Source organism: Melanerpes formicivorus, unplaced genomic scaffold (assembly GCF_026170545.1).
Source record: "Melanerpes formicivorus ecotype bairdi unplaced genomic scaffold, bMelFor1.0.p_v2 SCAF_47, whole genome shotgun sequence".
In the NCBI taxonomy this organism is placed as follows: Eukaryota; Metazoa; Chordata; class Aves; order Piciformes; family Picidae; genus Melanerpes; species Melanerpes formicivorus.
The window spans coordinates 4,524,916-4,544,697 of NW_027142399.1; the positions used below are offsets into that span (position 1 = coordinate 4,524,916).

The window sequence follows — 19,782 nt, forward strand, 5'->3', positions numbered from 1 at the left end:
CTCCACCACCTCCTTGGGCAGCCTGCTCCCATGCCTGAACACTCCTTCCATAAAGAAAATTTTCCTAATATCTAAACTAAACTTCCCCTGGCACAAGTTCAGGCAATTTCCTCCTGTTCTATCCCCTGCTATGGCAGCCTGGATGGCTTGGCTGCCTTGATCCAAGGTGCAGGGGAGTTGGTATGGGCCCAGATGTGCCCTGGTAGGCATGATGTGCCATGGCTTGGAGCAGGGGTAGGGACTAAATCTCATCAAGATTGTGGTCCTCAGGAAGTATCATGGTGCAGAGAAACTGTTGTGGTAGATGTGCTGCTTGCTTCCCTCATGGGCAGGACACTGTGGCCAGACCATTGGCTTGCTCCCAGCTCAGCAAAGCTTTCTGAAGAACATCAGAGGCAGCATTCAGCCAGGAAAAGCCATAAGGTTTCTCAAGGTCTGGAATGGGCTCTCCAGGGAGGTGGTTGAATCCCCATCCCTGGAGGTGTTTAAAAGAGGCAGAGATGTGGTGCTGAGGGGCAGGGCTGAGCGCCAGGGAAAGTTAGGTGCCAGTTGGCCTCGATGATGTTAAAGGTCTTCTCCAACCCAAAGGCTTCTGTGATTCTATAAGCAATGCACCAAGAGCAATGCACCAGCAAGCAGGGGGCCAGCAGCACGTAATTAATTTGGGAACATGTGTTGGCTTTCTGGTGAGTTATTATCTTGTCAGAGGCTCGATGGAAGCTGAAGGAGGAGGAGGCAGAAGGGAGACGTGTCGGGCTGGGAAAACAAGGAGAAGCGAGGGATGGGGAAAGGCAAGGAGGGAGGATTATGGATGCAAGAAGCATCTGCCTGCACCTCGTTGTAGCTGTGCTGTTAAAGACCTTGCTCCTTTGTGCTTCTTCTTCCCTGAGGTTTCTAATGGAGGTCTGGCTGGCAGAGCGAGCTCTAAGCAGTGCGTAGTGGTCTTTGTGCAGGCTTGCACTCGATAAGGAAATAGATTCAGGCTCTGGTTTTCCATCTCTCCATCTCCTCCAGGGTTATTTCATCATCCTTGGCTGATGAGCAAGGATTTTACTTTTGCCTAGTCTGTGGCTGTTCCATTTCTGGCCTGTATGATATTATTAGTATTAATAATAATAATGATGGGTGCTGGCTGTGCTGGTTTTCAGGCTCCTGAGGAGATGAGAGAGCTCTCCCATTAATTCCTGCAATATTTCAGCTCCTAATTGTGCCCAAGCAGAGACAGCCTTGAAAAGCTCCCACCATCAATTCAGGTGGAGCAGCACCAGTAAGTATGGGAGAGCTCCTGGAGCTATGGAGCCTGAGCCAGCCCTGCCCTGAGCACCCCTGAGCCCCTGGTGCTTTTGGAGACAGGGACCATGGCAGTTGGGTGCCCATCACATTGCTCCAGTTCCACTCAGAGGCAAGTGGTGGGAGGATTGTGGTGCAATCCAAAGGGCCAGAGAAAGGAAACAAAGCTGATGTCCCTGCCCATGGCAGGGGGGTTGGAACTAGATGATCCTTGTGGTCCCTTCCAACCCTGACTGATACTATGAAGGGTTTGGAGGACAGGTCTGGTGAGGAGCAGCTGAGGGAACTGGGGGTGTTTAGTTGGGAGAAGAGGAGGCTGAGTGGAGACCTCACTGCTCTCTACAACTCCCTGAGGTTGGAGTGAGGTGGGGGTTGGTCTCTTCTCCCCAGTAACAAGTGATAGGACAAGAGGAAATGGACTTAAGTGGCACCACAGGATGTTTAAGTTGGATGTTGGGAAAAACTGCAGGAGTGGTCAGGCATTGGAACAGGCTGCCCAGGGAGGTGGTGGAGTCACCATCCCTGGAGGTATTCAAAACATGTGTGGACATGGCACTTTGGAACATGATTTAGTGGCCATGGTGGTGTTAGGTTGGACTTAATCATCTTGGAGGCCTTTTCCAACCAAAACAATGTTATGATTCTCAGTGTTGGACTGATTGGAGAAACTGTTCCCCTCCAAAATCCACACTGCAGCTTGCCTCACTCCAAAGCCTGAGGAGCTCAGTTTCACCCAAAGCAGCATCTGCCTCCCTGTTCATGCGGATAAATGTCGCTCCCAGCCCCGGGGGGACCCCAGCAACCACAGGCACATGGGCACCCTGTTAAGGTCTGCACTTACAGATTGCCTTTGCTTAACCCTAGCCCTGCTCCCTGGGTCCCTTCTATTTGTTTTCCCGTTCCTGGCAGTGTCACTAATGAATGAGATTTGTCCAGCTATCAACATGACTGCCCATTATAAATTGGCCAAACCACAGAGGCCAAGGAGCTGAGTGGTGCCTCAATTATTCCTGCTCTGTGCCTTCCCCCCTCGGCAGGCACCAAAGCGATCTGGCAGCACAGGCAGCTGCCAAGTGGCTTTATGGGTCTGGTTTTCCAGGTTCCTGTGCCCCTCTACTCAGCACTGGCATGGCCTCACCTTGAATCCTGGGTTCAGTTTAGGGCCCCTCACTACAAAAAGGGCATTGAGAGGCTGGAGTGTGTCCAGAGAAAGCCAAGGAAGCTGTTGAAGGGTCTGGAGAAAAGGGCTGGTGAGGAGCAGTTGAGGGAACTGGGGGTGTTTAGTCTGGAGAAGAGGATGCTGAGGGGAGACCTAATAGCTCTCTACAACTCTCTGAAAGAAGGTTGCAGAGAGCTGGGGGTTGGTCTCTTCTCCCTAGAATCAAGTGATAAAAGGAGAGGAAATGGCCTGAAGCTGTGCCAGGGGAGGTTTAGGTTGGCTATGAGGAACAATTTCTTTGCTGCAGGAGTGGTCAGGGATTGGAACAGGCTGCCCAGGGACATAGTGGAGTCCCCATCCCTGGAGGTGTTGAAGGAAAGTGTGGATATGGCACTCTAGGACATGGTGATGGTTGGACTCCATGATCTCAGAGATCTTTACCAACTGAAACAACTCCATGATTCTAAGCGCCATGTGTAGACCTCTTTTGAACCCTTCCAGGGACAGTGACTCCACCACCAACCTGCCCAGCCTCTTCCAATACCTGACCACTCATCCAGGAGACAAATTGCTCCTAATATCCAACCTAAACCTCCCCTGGTGCATCTCGAGGCTATTTCCTCTGGTTCTATTACACCAGACCCCGAAACCCTGAACTCTTCGCCGCGCACACAGCTGAGACTCCGGCTCTCCGCTGGCGCAGAGGAAGCCTTCACCTCTCAATTTCCTGAGCTTTGGCAGGCAGCAAGCTGACCCTCACAGTTACTTTAATGAAGTCCTATTTTTTTCTGTACTGCTGGGTAACCAAAGGCACTCGAGCTGCTTTGCTCCCAGATCAAACCGGGGCCGGTCGCGGCGGCTGGGCGCCGGCGAGAGCTAATTCTTGCTGCGTGCGAGCCGGCAGCGGCAGCGGCGCGCTCGGGGAAGGGCCTTTGCTTGGGTAGGGAGCAAACTTTTATCCGAGCCTTCGCACAAAGCAGAGTCAGCTTTGCTCACCGAGCATCTGAAGGCCACCGGCTGTGTCGGCGTTTTATCAGCAGGCAGCGCTGTGCTACAGAGAAGCCAATTCTAGGTCAGCCATAAAAGGGATTGTTCTCCCCCCATCTCCCTCTCCTTTCTTCCTCCGTGTTTTTTTTTCCCTGCACACAGTGCTGCAGGCCTTCTGGAAGTAATGCTGCAATTTGTGTGTCTCCAAAGGATATTGATCTGGGGGTAACTCCTTCGTATCATACCCTTCAGTTGTGTTAAGTACTGATGAGCTCAGCGGTTTTGAGCGGGAGCCGCTCAGGTGGGAACTTTGGTGGGGGCTGAGAGCACAGGAGGACAGCAGCAATTTATTGGTTGCACAGCAAAACTCACTTCAGCCCTGTCTGAAGCTCCTGGGGTAGCACAGGGCTGTCTTCCCAGTTAGGTCAGCCTGGAATTTTGGGCTGCATGGGTTCCTTGGTTTGGCTGCCAAGAGAGAGCAGTGAGTGAGCAAAGTCCTGGGGCTGCTGTGGTGCAGGGAATGATTTTGTTATGGCTGAGTGTATTTGCTGTAGGTTGAGCTGATAATAGCAGAAGACAGGCTGGGAGAGCTGGGGTTGTTCAGCCTGGAGGTGAGAAGGCTCCTCAATTTAGGAAGGACATTGAGACTCTTGAAGGTGTCCAGAGAAGGGCAAGGAGGCTGGGGAGGGGTCTGGAGCACAGCCCTGTGAGGAAAGGCTGAGGGAGCTGGGGTTGCTTAGCCTGGAGAAGAGGAGGCTCAGGGGAGACCTTCTTGCTCTCTCCAACTGCCTGAAGGGAGGTTTTAGCCAGGTGGAGGTTGGGCTCTTCTCCCAGGCAAGCAGCCCCAGAACAAGAGGACACAGTCTCAAGCTGCACCAAGGGAAGTGTAGGCTAGAGGTGAGGAGAAAGTTCTTCCCAGAGAGAGTTGTTAGCCATTGGGATGTGCTGCCCAGGGAGGTGGTGGAGTTCCCATCCCTAGAGGTGTTCAAGAGGGATTGGATGTGGCACTTGGAGCCATGGTTTAGTAGTCATGAGGTGTTGGGTGACAGCTTGGACTTGATGATCTTTGAAGTCTCTTCCAACCTTAATGATTCTATGATTCCATGATTCCAGGGAGACCTTAGAGCAACCTTTCAGTATCTGAAGGCAACCTGCAGGAAGGCTGGGGAGGGACTGTTCCCAAGGGCTTGTGGTGATAGGACAAGGGGCAATGGTTTGAAACTGGAGCAGGACAAGTTTAGGTTGGACATTAGGAGAAAGTTCTACACAGTGAGGGTGGTGAAATACTGGAACAGATCACCAGAGAGGTGGTGGAGGACCCATGGCTGGAGACATTCATGGTCACTGAGTAACCTGATCTAGCCGGAGATGTCCAGCTAGAGATGAGATGAGCTTTGAGGCTCTCTTCCAACCTGCTGCATTCTGTCATTCCATGTTTCTGTGAACCTGGGATGGCACCAGCAGGTGCCCAGGTTGCAGGAACTGGTGTGGGGACGTTGCAGAGATCACATTGATGCTGCCTGAGTGTGCAAACCCTCATGTCCACCTGCTCTCCTGACAGCCACCTTGGCAAGTGCTGGCCTATGAGCATGCTGACTGTTTCTGTAGGGTGGGAAGAGATGTTGCTGAACATGAGGAGGAGGTTCTTCACCATGAGAGAGTGGTGAAGCCCTGAAATGGGTTGTCCAGGGAAGTGGTTGAGGCCTCATCCCTGGAGGTGTTTAAGCCTAGGCTGGATGAGGTTCTGGCCAGGCTGATCTAGTGTGAGGTGTCCCTGCCCATGGCAGGGGGGTTGGAACTAGCTGATCCTTGTGGTCCCTTCCAACCCTGACTAAGACTATGACACTATGTTAGCAAAGCATCAGTCAGAGGGCTGCAGACAGCTGCAGAGGCCACAGCCTCCCGTGTCTATGTTTTTGCCTGCATTTGTTGGGAGCAAGGTGTTTATGGTTGGCTGGTCAAGCACAACAAGCTACAGCCCAGCGGGTCACGCTCGCACAGAGCTGGATGGGGAGTGAGGACAAGTGTGGGATCACCCAGCTTGGCCAGCAGAGCTCATTAGGTCCCCTGGGGACCGGGGACCTGCGCCTGGCCTCTGTGCCATTGGCACTCGCTGCCCGAAACAGCTGTCCAGAGCTAATTTATTTCCTAATGCTGCAGCGATGTTAATTTATAAATTACACTGGTAATTCCAGCTATTATTAATTTCAGCTGGTGTAGGGCAAGCCTAATTAAAATATGACACCAATTGCCACACATATGTACCCGGGACTAGCGTTTAGAATTTATAGGAATATTAAGTGTGACACCAGGCTCGGAGACGCTTCACAGCTCCGGCATCTGATGGGGAGAGCTCAGCTCAAAGAAGGGAGAAGCTGTCCACATGTAGGGGTCATCACAGAATGGGTTGGGGTTGGGAGGGACCTGGAAAGCCATCCAGTTCCAACCCCCCTGCCATGGGCAATGACACCTCCCACCAGCCCAGGTTGCTCAAGGCCTCATCCAGCCTGGCCTTGAACACCTCCAGGGAGGGGACATCCACAGCCTCCCTGGGCAACCTGTGCCAGGGTCTCACCACTCTCACTGTAAACAATTTCTTCCTAATCTCCAGTCTCAATCTCCCCTCTTCCAGCTCAAAGCCATTGCTTCTCATTTTACCACTCCAAGCCCTTGCAAGATGTCCCTCCCCAGCTTTCCTGCAGCCTCCTCTCCTGTAGCTACTGGAAGGTCTTCCCAGAGCCTTCTCTTCTCCTAGGCTTTCCCAAGCTGTTCCACTGAGGATCTGGAAACAATTTCTTCCTAATCTCCAGTCTAGGTCTCCCCTCTTCCAGCTCAAAGCCATTGTCCTTTGTCCCAAGGAGGTGGGGGAGTCACCATCACTGGAGGTGTTCAGGAGGAGACTTTATAAGGTGCTTGGTGCCATGGGTTAGTTGGTTGGGTGATGTTGGATGATAGATTGGACACGATGATCTTGAAGGTCTCTTCCAACCTGGTCTGGTCTATTCCATTCCATTCCATTCCATTCCATTCCATTCCATTCCATTCCATTCCATTCCGTTCCGTTCCGTTCCATTCCATTCCATTCCATTCCATTCTATCACTCCCAGCTCTTGTCAAAAGCCCCCCCCACCCCCACCCCCAGCTCTCCTGGAGCCCCTTTCAGGTCCTGGAAGGCTGCTAAAAGTTCTCCCCTGAGCCTTCATTTCTCCAGGCTGAACAGCCCCAGCTCCCTCAGCCTGTCCCCATAGGGGAGGTTCTCCAGCCCTCTGATCATCTTTGTGGCCTCCTCTGGACCTTCTCCAACAGTTCAACGCCCCTCTTGTGTTGGGGTCACTAGAAGTGGACACATCAGAGACCTACTCCTGCTGCTCACTCAGAGGCAAGAGGGGTTTCTGCAGGAGGTTTTGCAGACACATCCTCATTGCTAAGTTTCTGTATGCTTGTTTTAACTCCCTGATCTCCATGCTTGTTTTAACTCCCTGATCTCCTTCAACCCAGAGACTATCACATCCCAACACCTGCGCCTCCCCAGCTGAGCGCTGTGGGTTTCCAGGAGCACTTCAAAGCAAAACAGACTCTGGGAAGGAAGGAAGGGGCTGTAAGACACCAGACAAAAGCAAAAGCTGCTGAATGCATCAGCCTGGCTTTGAGGGAAACTGGGAGCTGTGGTGCAGCCCAGGCAGGGGGCAGGGGCGTGAGTGTGGACCCCCATGGAGAGCACAGAAATGAGCCTGGAGCAGCACAGGAGAAATGATGCAGCAGAAAGGAGATGCTGACATCACAACTAATGGGAATAAACTGGCTGGGAATTAACTGAAGTCAAGCAATCAAGGCAGGGTCTCTGTTGGGGGGTGGGCAAACCCAGTGCTGCCTTCCAGCAGGAGGCTGGGGTGGGATGAGCGGATGCCAAGGAAAGATGGCTTCAGGTTGTTCTAGAAGGGTGCAGGTTTAACAAGGACCACTTCACCCACTGTGGAAGTTTCAACCCAGCACACCCACCCTCTGCATGCTGGGGTCACTACATCCAGCAAGGATTTCCCCACAGCATACTCCTGGCCAAGCTGTCAGCCCCTGGCTTGGACAGCAGCACTGTGTGCTGGCTAAGGAACTGGCTGGAGGGCTGAGCCCAGAGAGTGGTGGTGAATGGTGCCACAGCCAGCTGGCAGCCAGGCACTAGTGGTGTCCCCCAGGGATCAGTGCTGGGCCCCATCCTGTTCAATATCTTAACTGATAATCTGGATGAGGGCATTGAGTCAGTCATTAGTAAATTTGCAGATGACACCAAGCTGGGGGCAGGAGTTGATCTGTTAGAGGGTAGAAGGGCTCTGCAGAGGGATCTTGACAGGCTGAACAGATAGGCAGAGTCCAACAGGATGGCGTTGAACAAGTCCAAGTGCCAGGTGCTGCACTTTGGCCACAAGAACCCCATGCAGTGCTACAGGCTGCGCTCAGAGTGGTTGGAGAGCAGCCAGGCAGAAATGGTCCTGGGGATACTGATTGACAGCAGCTGAACATGAGCCCAGGTGTGTGCCCAGGTGGCTAAGAAGGCCAATGGCATCCTGGCCTGTATCAGGAAGAGTGTGGCCAGCAGGAGCAGGGAAGTAATTGTTCCCTGTGCTCAGCACTGGTTAGGCCACACTTTGAGTCCTGTGTCCAGTTCTGGGCTCCTCAGCTCAAGAAGGACATTGAGAGACTTGAAGGTGTCCAAAGAAGGGCAGGGAGGCTGGGGAAGGGTCTGGAGCACAGCCCTGTGAGGAGAGGCTGAGGGAGCTGGGGTTGCTTAGCCTGGAGAAGAGGAGGCTCAGGGGAGACCTTCTTGCTCTCTCCAAGGAGGCTGGAGCCAGGTGGGGGTTGGTCTCTTCTCCCAGGCACACAGCACCAGAACAAGTGGACATAGTCTCAAGCTGTGCCAGGGAAAGTTTAGGCTGGAGGTGAGGAGAAAGTTCTTCCCAGAGAGAGTTGTTAGCCATTGGAATGTGCTGCCCAGGGAGGTGGTGGTGTCCCCATCCCTAGAGGTGTTCAAGAGGGGAATGGATGTGACACTTGGAGCCATGGTTTAGTAGTCATGAGGTGTTGGGTGACAGGTTGGACTTGATGATCTCTGAGATAATTGCCAACCTTATTGATTCTATGATGCTGTGATTCTCAGGATGCTCTTGACAGGACCAGAGCCACCACTGAGGCCCAGCTCTTGCAGACGCATTTCTGGCAAGGGTTTGCTTGGCAGTGTAGCTGGGACTTGCAGGGTGGGTGTCCTAGGGTGGTATGACACAGTCACCAGTGGGCACAGGTTTTCCATGCCCCTTCATCACTCAAGGCCCTCTGTATCTGTCCCTGCAGCTGTGGGCTTCATCAGTGAGGATGAGTACCTGGAGATCACAGGCATCACACGGGAGCAGTCGGGCGAGTACGAGTGCAGCGCGTCCAACGACGTGGCAGCTCCTGTCGTCCAGAGAGTCAAAGTCACTGTCAACTGTGAGTAGCCTGCAGGGACCAGGGACAGAGGGACAGCCTCACCATCCCTGGAGCTGTTCAAGAGGGGATTGGACGTGGCACTTGGTGCCATGGTTTCGTCATGGGGTCTGTGGTGACAGGTTGGACTTGATGATCGTTGAGGTCTCTTCCAACCTCGGTGATTCTGTGATTCTCCCCCACAAGGTTTTGGGGCCAAGCAGTGGGTTGAACCCAGCTCTCAGGCGCCAGAGCTGAGACAGGCGGTGGAGGTTTTGTGAGCAGGTGGTGGTTTGCCTCTTTTTTTGTGTTGGGTGGGTTTTTTTCCCCCTTTTTTTCTCTCTGAGCTCCTTTTCTTTCTTTTTTTTTTTCCCCACCACCTCCTCCTCAGCTGTCTCCATCAACCTGGGTTTTCCACCCATGGTGAGATGCTGTGCTGATAACCTCCAGGGAGAGGAGAGAAGTGAGCAGTAAATAGGAATTTTGTTGTTGTTGTTGTTGTTGTTGAGTTGTGGGGGGAAAAAAATGAGAGAGAGGAAGAAAGAGATTAAAAAAGAAAGTAGAGGCATTTGTTCTCAGGCAGAGGTGAAGACCCTCCTAAGCCCCTCTCCAGACCCCAAGTCAGCTGTATGGGGTTGGCACAAGGGCAGTCGTGGTGCCCAACAGCTGGGAAGTGCCACTCTTTGGAGAAATCCTCACTGGTGGTGGTGTGGAGCCCCCTGTGAGCCCCAAATCCCCTTGGACAGCAGTGCCAGAGGAGCTGGGGATACACTCAGAGATGATTTTTGTCTCCTTTGTAAGAGCAGAGAAAGAAAAGGGATCTTGAAGAGCAAGGGGAGGGGGTAGGATCCCCCAAGGTGTTGACCCCAGGTTTTCCATCCTCCTCCCCACAGACCCGCCCTACATCTCGGATGCAAAGAGCACCGGGGTGCCAGTGGGGCAGAAGGGAATCCTCCTGTGTGAAGCTTCTGCTGTCCCCTCTGCTGACTTCCAGTGGTACAAAGATGACAAGAGGTAAGAGTCTGGGCCGGAGGGGGACACAGTGGCATGCACCAATCCCTGGGAGCTGCACCTGGTGGCAGCAGCTTCACCAACAGGGCTGCTGGAGCTGGTTGCACAGATGAGGGCATTTGGAGGGGTGGGGGGGTGTGGAAATTCTTGCAGGAGCCTCTGTCAGATGGGGTTTGGTCTTCATTTGGGTAGGCAGAGCAGGCAGGATGTGCCTCTGTCTGTGTCTCTGGTTTATGGTGTCATGGTAAATCCCTGCCTGGGTGAAGCATCACGGCCGAGAGCGATATTGGCAGCGCAAATCCAAGCACTTAGGAGAGGATGAAACCTCTGTCATCTCCTTAAACACTCTGGCCAGAAGGCAGCGTCAGCCCCTCGCTCTTGGGAAGGCAAAAGAAATGTGCAGCTGGGTTTGCTGTGCTGCAGACAAGGCTTGCCTGGTGCTGGGCTGAAAGGCACCTTATAGGTCAACCAGCAGCTCCCGAGTCCCACTCCAGCAGCAGCAGCACAGCCCTGTGGCTGGGAAGCAAGGAGAGGAGCAACACAGCCAGGGGTAGGGTCCCAGGCTTGGGGTCTCTGACCCACCCCCCTCCAAAAATAAAGGTGTTTTATTTAACCCTATTTTTGCATTGTTTCTCCTCTTGAAGCCCAGAGGGGCTGTAGAGTAGCAAATCACAGGAGAAGCCACTGCTGAGGAGGGATGTTTGAGCCCAAAAAGGTGCTCCAGCAGCTGGAGGAAGAGGCTGGGGCCGCCCTGCCTCTGCTGTCTGGGAGGAAAGGAGCAGGCAGAGGGTACAAAGCAGCGGATGTTTGCATGGCAGATGAAAGGCTGTGCTCAGAAGTAGGTCACATCACGAGGGTCTGTAAAGCAGCAGCGGGAGCAGCCTCAGCCTGCCTGGATCAGCCATCAGACCCCAGCCCAGGCCATAGTGGGGATCCAGGAGGAATCAGCATGTGCAAGAGCTGCAGGAGCACAGCAGGAGGGAGCCAAGAGAAGGAAGCTGGACCCTTCTGCTGAGTGGGAAGGAGGCTTTCCTAGACTCCTAGATATGTGGGCATCCCTTTCTCTGCACAGCATTTGGCAAGCCCCAAAGCCACCCCCTTTAGCAGTGACTACGTCTTTGAGGATGCTCCTAGACAGCATGGACATGGTGGGAGCTGCTGGGACCCAGCAGAGCAGTGTCCTCCCGTAGCCCTTTCCCTTCCCCCTCTTTGTGTCTGACCATTTCTCCAACCCCAATGTCCCCTCTCTCAGGCAGGACCAAGGGGAGAGCAGGTCGCAGAAATTCATCAGCACTTCTCCTCCTGGCACCACCCCCATGACCCTCTGCCCTTCTGCTTTTCTCTCAGGCTGGCTGAAGGACAGAAAGGACTGAAAGTGGAGAACAAAGCCTTCTTCTCCAGACTGACTTTCTTCAACGTCTCTGAGCAGGACTATGGCAACTACACCTGCGTAGCCTCCAACCAGCTAGGAAACACCAACGCCAGCATGATCCTCTATGGTGAGTGGGGCTGAGGGGGCTGCCTCAGCAGTGAGGGTGATGATGGATGAGACACAGGATGGGCCTCAGTTTGGTTTTTGGGTGACAAGTTCATTTCCTGGCGATCCCTTCTGCCCTGGCACATGGGTTGGAGGCCACAGAGGGCCCAGGGAAAGCGGAAAGCCTCCAAATGTAGCTCCCAACTCAGGTCCCACATCTGCCACCGGTGAGAAGTGTTGGGCACTGTGCTTAGTGTCCACTGTTAGTGCGAAGTTAGGACTTGGCTGTGGATTTCCATCCACTCACCCTGAAGAATTCTCTGCGTGAAGATATCCTCCCATGCTGATCAGTGCTTAGGATAGTCAAAGCAAACCTGTGGGACCATGTTGCAGGCTTCTGACCATCCCAGCATAAACAGCCCCCATGGCTCCACCACCTTCCAGGTCATGTTTTCTGCTCCTGCTAAGCAGCTATATTCTTAGTCATGTTGTCAGAGGGAAGAGGGGTGGTTGAGGTTGGGGGGCAGGGATGGGGAGCTTCTTACTGCCCTAATCTGGGGACTTGCTCTACATGCTAGAGCTGGGGTGAGAGGGACACATCCCTGTGGCATCATGGACAGCTGTGGAGGGCTGTGATTGCTCAACGCATTTGTCAAGCATCTTCAGGGGGTGGCAGAGCCAGAGGACAAGGCTATGCTCCCCAGATTCCTTTCATTGTCACCAGGAATTGGAGATGGTGATTTTTCCCTGCCAGTGATGTAGGGCAGGTGGTCCTCACTGGGAGGAGTGGGGCTTGGGGACCTGTGTCCTCTCCTAACATCACCCTGATGTTATCCTTGTCACCCACCCTCCCCTTGGCTGTTCCACCCTGTGACAAACACTGACTGTGAGCAACATTAGTACCATCCTGTGGTAAACAAAAGCATCAGTTTCCTTCAACCTGGAGCCATCCTGGTGTTGCAAACCCTTTCCTAGTGCATACAAAGGATTGAATTAAACCCACAGAGAGCCTGCAGGAGATTCCCTCTTCTATAGGAGAGACAGGGTTGGAATCATGGGGGGCCCAAAGAGGGGGCTTGGCTGGTTTGTAGATGTGCAGTGGTTGCAAGAAGTGGAATCACAGAATCAATAAGGTTGGAAGAGACCTCAAAGATCATCAAGTATAACCTGTCTCTTCTCCCAGGCACCAGAGCAAGAGGACACAGTCTCAAGCTGTGCCAGGGGAGATTTAGGCTGGAGGTGAGGAGAAAGTTCTTCACAGAGAGAGTCATTCATCTTTGGGATGTGTTGCCCAGGGAGGTGATGGAGTCCCCATCCCTGGAGGTGTTCAAGAGGGGATTGGATGTGGCACTTAGAGCCATGGTTTAGTTGGTCATAAGGTGCTGGGTGACAGGTTGGACTTGATGATCTCTGAGGTCTTTGCCAACCTTATTGATTCTATGATTCTGTGATTCCTTGGAGGGGTGACTCAGGTCTAGGAGGCCAGGAGCTCAGTGATGCAGAGCACACAGGGATAGTGAGCAGCCCTAAAGTATGTGTTGAGTTCTTTAGTGTGCTGTTACTGTTTGTTTAGTGTAGTGTTGCAGTTTGTTTAGTCTGTTGTTCCAGTTTGTTTAGGATGTTGTTGCAGTTGGTTTAGGATGTTGTTCCAGTTGTTTGTTTAGTGTGTTGTTCCAGTTTGTTTAGTCTGTTGTTCCAGTTTGTTTAGTGTGTTGTTGCAGTTTGTTTAGGATGTTGCAGTTCAGTGTGTTGTTGCAGTTTGTTTAGTTGTGTTGCTTCAGGATGTAGTGCAAGGTGTGTTAAGACCCCTGCAGAGCAACACCTGCTTCTTCCTATCCCAGAATCACAGAATGCACCTGCTTGGAAGGGACCCTCAAAGGTCATCTTGTCCAAACCCCCTGCAGTGAGGAGCTGGATGTGATTCAGGGGAGCCCCAGACCAGGGATGTGGTTTGTCTAGGAAGAGCAGAGGATGCCAGCCTCCACACCATCCCATTTGGGATGCCAGGTTCCATCCCTGTAGCCCCAACCTTGGGTGTTAATGAGCCTCACAACCATTCATTCCCCCCTCCCCCCCAAATGTCCATCTCTAAGCAATGAACATTAGCATCTTTACCTGCTCGTTAAGCTATCATTAGCGTTGCCTAGGAACTATCTCAGCTCTCTTCTCCACCAGCCCTCCTGGTAATCAATGTCCCAAATAACCTCATTTTTAGGGAGATGGACACCTCTGGCACCACAGAGCCCAGCTTCATTCATGTTCCTTGAACACCTCCAGGGGTGGCTTCCTGGGCAGCCTGTCCAATGCCTGACCACTCTTGCAGCAAAGAAGTCGTTCCTAATCTCCAACCTAAACCTTCCCTGGTGCAGCATGAGGCCATTTCCTCTCCAACCACCTGATACTAGGGAGAAGAGACCAACCCCCACCTCCTTGCAACCTCCTTTCAGGGAGCTGTAGAGAGCAGTGGGGTCTCCCTTCAGCCTCCTCTTCCCCAGACTAAACACCCCCAGTTCCCTCTGCTGCTCTTCATAAGCCTTGTTCTTTAGACCCATCAACAGCTTCTTTGCCCTTCTTTGGACACACTTCAGCACCTCAATGTCCTTCTTGGAGTGAGGGGCCCAAAACTGAACCAAGTATCAAGGTTTAATTTGTGTGGGTACCAGGATTTGAGCCTTTGTGGAGCTCAGTGACAGAGGCTAATGTAGTGTACAGCTTTTCATCCTTGTTCTGATCTAATTTTGTAGAGAGGCCAAGGAGTGCTTTAGTTACAGTGTACCACTTACTAGTGCAGCCCTGCTGCCTCCTTCAGCAGCTCATTTGGTGCTCTCTGGGATGTGATGGAGCACTTGGTGATACCACATCATTTTGTGGAGCTGGGGAGGAAAACTTAAGCTCTCCACTTCTCCCATGTTGTGTGGTCTGTGTTGCTTCCTAGAGTCTGATATCAGGCAATGAAGCCATTAAGGATGCTGCAGGGGATGAACACATTTGGGCTGTTTCTATCTAAACATGAGGAGGAACTCCTTTAAGTGAAGGGTGCTGGAGCACTAGAGAGGCTGGCCAGAGAGGTGGTGGAGTCTCCATCACTAGAAACATTCAAACCCAGCCTGGATGTGTTCCTCTGTAGCTGTCTCTTAGCAGGTGAACCCAGTGATCTCCAGAGGTCCCTTTCAACCCTTCCTATGCTGTGATTTGGTGATGTTGCAGGGTTATTGAGAGGGGTGAGCCCCCCAAACCCACACTGGAGTGGAGCAGGAGTGCAGGGGTGAGCCCCAGAATCCCCAGATCCCAGCCCTGCAATTCTGGTTTTTCCTTAGGGTACAACCATGAGCTTTAACAGGGTCCCCCCCAGGTCAGGGGTCCTGCAGTTGGTTCATCCCAGCTCATGCAGCACTTTTCCCAGAGAGAAGGATGCTGGTCCCAGAGAACCAGGGTGCAATTTGGACACAAGCATCCCACTTGCTCCCCCATCCCTTTGTTTTCCCCAGCTCCAGGTGGAAGGCAGGCTGAGTGACATTTCTCAAGCCTACACTTTCCATTGCCCTTTTGCCCTAACTTTCCCTTGTTCTTTAATTTTTAGAAGAGACAACTACTGCTCTGACACCCTGGAAAGGTCAGTAATTCGGGGACCCCTGCAATGCCAGTGCTCCCCCTTGCTCTATTTCCCCATGGGACCCTCCAGCTCCTGCCCCAACTTGTCCCAATGGCAGCCCTGCCACCTCCTGTCCCACCACCCCCTTCTCCTGCTGGGATAGCAATAAATTAGGACTTTCTTGCTGTTGTCCAGCTCCCCTCCCATCCTGGCTCCTCCCTGCCAGCCTTCTGTGCCAGTCTGGTAGCAATCTGTGCCCTCTGCATGCCTCGTTCCCCTGCTGCAGTCCCTCACTCCCTCCCCATGGCCTCTGTGCTCTCCCTGGAAGCAGGGATGTCTCTGTGGTGTTCTTTCCCTGTGTTGCTGTGTAAATGGGGCTTGCAGCAGCTCCTTTCTCCTCTGGGATGTTTCTAGTGCCTTTTTTCCCCCCTTCTTTCTATCCTGAGATACAGCAGGGGTGGAGAAGTGTTTGGTCTTCTTCCTGGGTTTATTTGTGGCCACAGGGGCCATGCCATCTTAGCAACCAACCACCCAGCTCAGTGTCATCTCCAACCACTGACACTTGGTGTCAAGTGATAGGACAAGAGGAAATAGCCTCAAGTTGCACCAGGGGAGGTTTAGTTTGATATTTGGAACAGGTCCTTCACCAAAAAGGATCATCAGGCACTGAGCAGGCTGGCCAGGAAAGTGGTGGAGTCACCATCCCTGAAGGGCTTTGAAAAGACATTGGGATGAAGTGCTCAGGGACATGGTCTGACAGCTGTGAACAGGGAGATGTTAGGTTGTGCTTTGACTCTATGACCTTAGGGTCTTTTCTAGCCAGGAGATTCTGTGGTTCCACCATCTCAATTTGGAGGTCCATAGGCTGACAGCTTCTTTTATGATGTCAGCCCTTCACTGAGTAGTCAGCCCTTGGGATGACTTGTAGGGGAGGTGTTAGGAGGGCTACAGAGTTGGAATGGAGACTATCATGTCTCCAGATCTTCCCTTGCTTAAGGCTCCCTGGCTGTGCCAGGGTTTGAGGCTAAGTGGGAAGTGTTTTGAGGTGTCTGTGAGTGTGTTGGAAGAGTACTGCTGGCAGCAGATAAAATGGGTAATGTCTTCCAGTGTCCTGGTTGAGCTGTGGGAGGATGAATCTATCAGACATCATGGGCAGCCATGCTTGGGCAAAGCACCAGCCTGGATGCCATTCCAAGGTCTCTTCTCACCCCTGGGACAACTCTTTGAGATGTTTTGGTGAAAGCCACTAGGTCAGTGATCCTTTGTCAGGATCAGCTCTGAGCTTCCCAGCCCCTGTGATCCCCAAGGGTGGCCTTAACTCTTGGCTATCCCCTTCCTCATCCCATCTCATTCTTCTTGAGATGCTCCAGACCTAAGGGCAGAGTGTGCTATTAGTGACGAGCCTCTCTGGGGAGGGGGCAAAACGCCAAGTCCTGGGTGTTGGTGGTGTGTCTGCTGGGTGTGCAGGTGGGTTTTGTGACCCTCCAAAAGAGAGAAGTGGGGAACAAGAGGATGCTCACCCCTGTGCTAGCACCTCAGGGCTGGTAGAGGGTGGGTAGCATTGGGCAAAAGCTATTATCTCCAGTGTGAGTGTGGCTGGAAACTTGGACAAATTTTGGAGGAGGGGCAAAGGATGTTGGAGGAGGAGATGGGGACTTGGGGCTTTAGTAAGACCAGAGCAGGTTGTGACCCAGAGATTGGGATTAGTGGGTACGGGGATGACTGGCACCATGCTCTCAAGGATGGCACAGGTGGATGGGGTTACACAGAGAGGCCTTGCCTGGAGTGATGCCCCCTCACCAGAATTGTTCAAGGCCAGGCTGAACAGGGCCTTGCCCATCCCGGTCAAGGTGTCCTTGCCCCATGGCAGGGGGGAGTGGAACAGTATCATAAGGGGCCCTACAAGAAAGCTGGGGAGGGACTTTTGAGGGTGTCAGGGAGGGATAGGACTGGGGGGGATGGAAAAAAACTAGAAATGGGTAGATTGAGATTGAATGTTAGGAAGAAGTTTTTCCCCATGAGGGTGGTGAGAGCCTGGCACAGGTTGCCCAGGGAGGTGGTGGAAGCCTCATCCCTGGAGGTGTTTGCAGCCAGGCTGGATGTGACTGTGAGCAACCTGCTGTAGTGCGAGGTGTCCCTGCCCACAGCAGGGGGTTTGGAACTGGCTGATCCTTGAGGTCCCTTCCAACCCCGACAATTCTATGATGATCTTTAAAGTCCCTTCCAACCCAACCCACAACACAGTGTCACCGGGTGCCCCGCTGCCACGGCCTGCTTGGTTTGATTGAGTGTTTGCTGAGGGGGTGGGTGAGAGTGTTTGTTGTCTCTGGGGCTAACCAGGTGGCTGTTCTCTTTGCTGGTGCAGGCCCGGGCGCAGTGCACGACGGCAACAACGGCGCATGGCGGCTAGGCGGCTGCCTGTGGCTGCTGCTGCTGCTCCCTCTCGCCCAGCTCGCCTGCCAGTTTTGACCCCAGAGCCGGCCCGCGGAGTAGCGGCGGCGACGATCACGGCCAGCGAGCGCAAGCAGAAAGGAGAGGAAGAAGAAGATGAAGATGATGATGATGATGACAATGATGATGATGATGATGATGATGAAGAAGTGTTCACCGTTTCTGAAAATAATCATAAGAATTGAGAGAGTATCCGGCCAGGCCACCCAGGGGAGGGGGAGAGAGAGGATAAAACCACTCCAGGAAAAAAACCCTCAACAGGAATTTGGAAAGGAGAGGAAAAGGTGGGGGGGGAGGGAAAAAAATTATTAATAATCCAAGGCTTCCTGCTGAAGATGCACCACGATTCAATTTCTTTCTTGGTTTTCTTTTTGCCCTATTTCTTTTTTTTTCTGGGGTTGTTTGGGGTTTGTTTGTTTTTTTTGGTTTCCAAACCCTTTTTCCCCCCCACCACCCTGTTCTCAGCACGGGGGATGGGTGAGGCTGTCAGGGGCATGGCGCTTCCCTCCCCTCATCCCTGCCCGTCCCCTTCGCCGCCCGCCCTCGCCCACGGGGAGCTCTCTGGTTTTCTTCTTTGCCGCCGTTTCCCTGGCTTCTCATGGACTGTGCCACCATTTGTGTTCCAGAATATATATATATATATATATCCACACATACATATATATAGATATATATATATATGTGTATAGGCATATAGATCTTCAACAGTTACCAATGGAAAGGGAGGGAGAGGAGGAGACCGGCGTTGAGCCACCCGTCCACCGAACCACCCACGGACATCGTGAATGATACAAAGGATTCTGAGTCATGGTTAATTTTATTGAGTGTGTTTGCTGAGATGAGCCTAGAACTCTTAGTTCCTTAAAAAGAAAAAAAAAGAAACACAACAAAAAAAAAAAACAACAAAAAAAAAACCACAACAAAAAAAAACACAACAAAAAAACCACAAACAAAAAACACACCAAAAAAAAAAAGCAACACAAAGCAAAAACAAAAGAAAACAAAACAGAAATGCAAAAAAAATAAAAGAGGGGAGAACAACAGCAACAAAAAACCAAACTACAACAACAAATAGCAACAACAAACAACCCAACAAAAAACAACAAACCACAGCAGCAACAACAACAACAACAAAAAAACAACAAACCACCACCACAATAACAACAAAAAAAAAGGAGAATAATAATAATAATAATGATAATAATGATAATAATGAAATCCAGGGGCAGCGAGCGGAGAGGAGTTGGTTCACCAAGGGCTGTACAACCACACAGGCGACCGGCCGAGGAGGTTGATGAGCCTGATGAGTCAGCATGGAAAGAAGGAGGAGGAGGAGGAGGAGGAGAAGGAGAAGGAGGAGGAGGAGAAGGAGGAGGAGAAAGAGAAGGAAGAATCCCATGCTGAATCCCCCCTGAATCCATCCCAAAAAGCGGCCGTCCTGAACACTTCCTGCCGGGCACGGGCGCCGCTCGCTGCGTGGCAAGGCGAGGCGGAGCGGAGGGAGCCGCTGGGTCTTTGTTCTGGGATATATATATACAGTATATATAAATATACATATATATATATATATATATAATTAATTTTGTTTCGTTAGCGTTCTAGCCACGGTTGCCAGCAGGGTCCTTCCGCTGCCATTACTGCATGCTGTATATGGAGTTAGGTGTCTATGGGTCCTCAACCAAGACCAACGTCCCGGTCCACGCGCCTCCCCCCACCCCACCCCACCCCTCCAAAAGCCCTTCCTCTCCTTTCCCCCCTTGCATCACCGGGGTGGGGAGGGGGGTGGCTAGTCCCCTGGAGGAAGAGGAGTCTGGGGGCTTCTCTCCATCAGCCCCTCCCCTCCTTCCCCGGCCCCTTTTGCAGTGGAATGATGTGAGCTGAGGGTCAGAGGGAGATCTATATAGCTCAGTTTTATATTTTTATATATATATATATATATCTCTGTATGTATCTGTGTGTGCGTGTGCCTGTGTGCGTGTATATATATATATATATATATATAAAAGAGAAACAGAGACGAGGAGCAGAAGGAGAAGCACTTGGCACCAAAACCGTGAGACCAACCTCCTCGCTGTCTCCTTTTGGTGAGGATCTGTCCCATGGTTGGGGTTTTTTTTTTTGCTCCCTCCCCCCACCCCCCCCCACTTCGGTTTCCTTTCCTTTCCCCGTGGCCGAGGGCAGGGGGCGCGTGGGGAGCGCGGGTGGGCGGGCGGCGAGGGGGGCTCTCTCTGCCTATCCATTAAAACGATTGTTCCATGTGGCCGCTCCGTCTGGTTGTGGTGCTCATTGCAGCTGGTGGGGGGAGGTCACCCCTGCGCTCTCCCCCCCCCAGGTGCCCGTGGGGATGGGGAGGGATGTGGGGAG

General features: G+C 52.4%; 1 protein-coding gene across 7 annotated transcripts in view; it reads left to right on the top strand.

The window, feature by feature from the left end:
* LOC137452007 (protein CEPU-1) overlaps positions 1-18,396 on the top strand; it is a 582,860-nt gene extending 564,464 nt beyond the window's left edge. For 6 of the 7 annotated variants that reach the window (XM_068160049.1, XM_068160052.1, XM_068160054.1 and 3 more), the window contains 5 exons: positions 8,777-8,911; positions 9,781-9,901; positions 11,246-11,397; positions 14,956-14,988; positions 17,333-18,396. In XM_068160049.1, the coding sequence (XP_068016150.1) occupies positions 8,777-8,911; positions 9,781-9,901; positions 11,246-11,397; positions 14,956-14,988; positions 17,333-17,436 (545 nt within the window). In that variant the 3' untranslated portion in view covers positions 17,437-18,396. The remainder of the gene's footprint in view (positions 1-8,776; positions 8,912-9,780; positions 9,902-11,245; positions 11,398-14,955; positions 14,989-17,332) is intronic. The other variant, XM_068160051.1, reaches the window with a different exon arrangement.
* Positions 18,397-19,782: the final 1,386 nt, after the last annotated feature.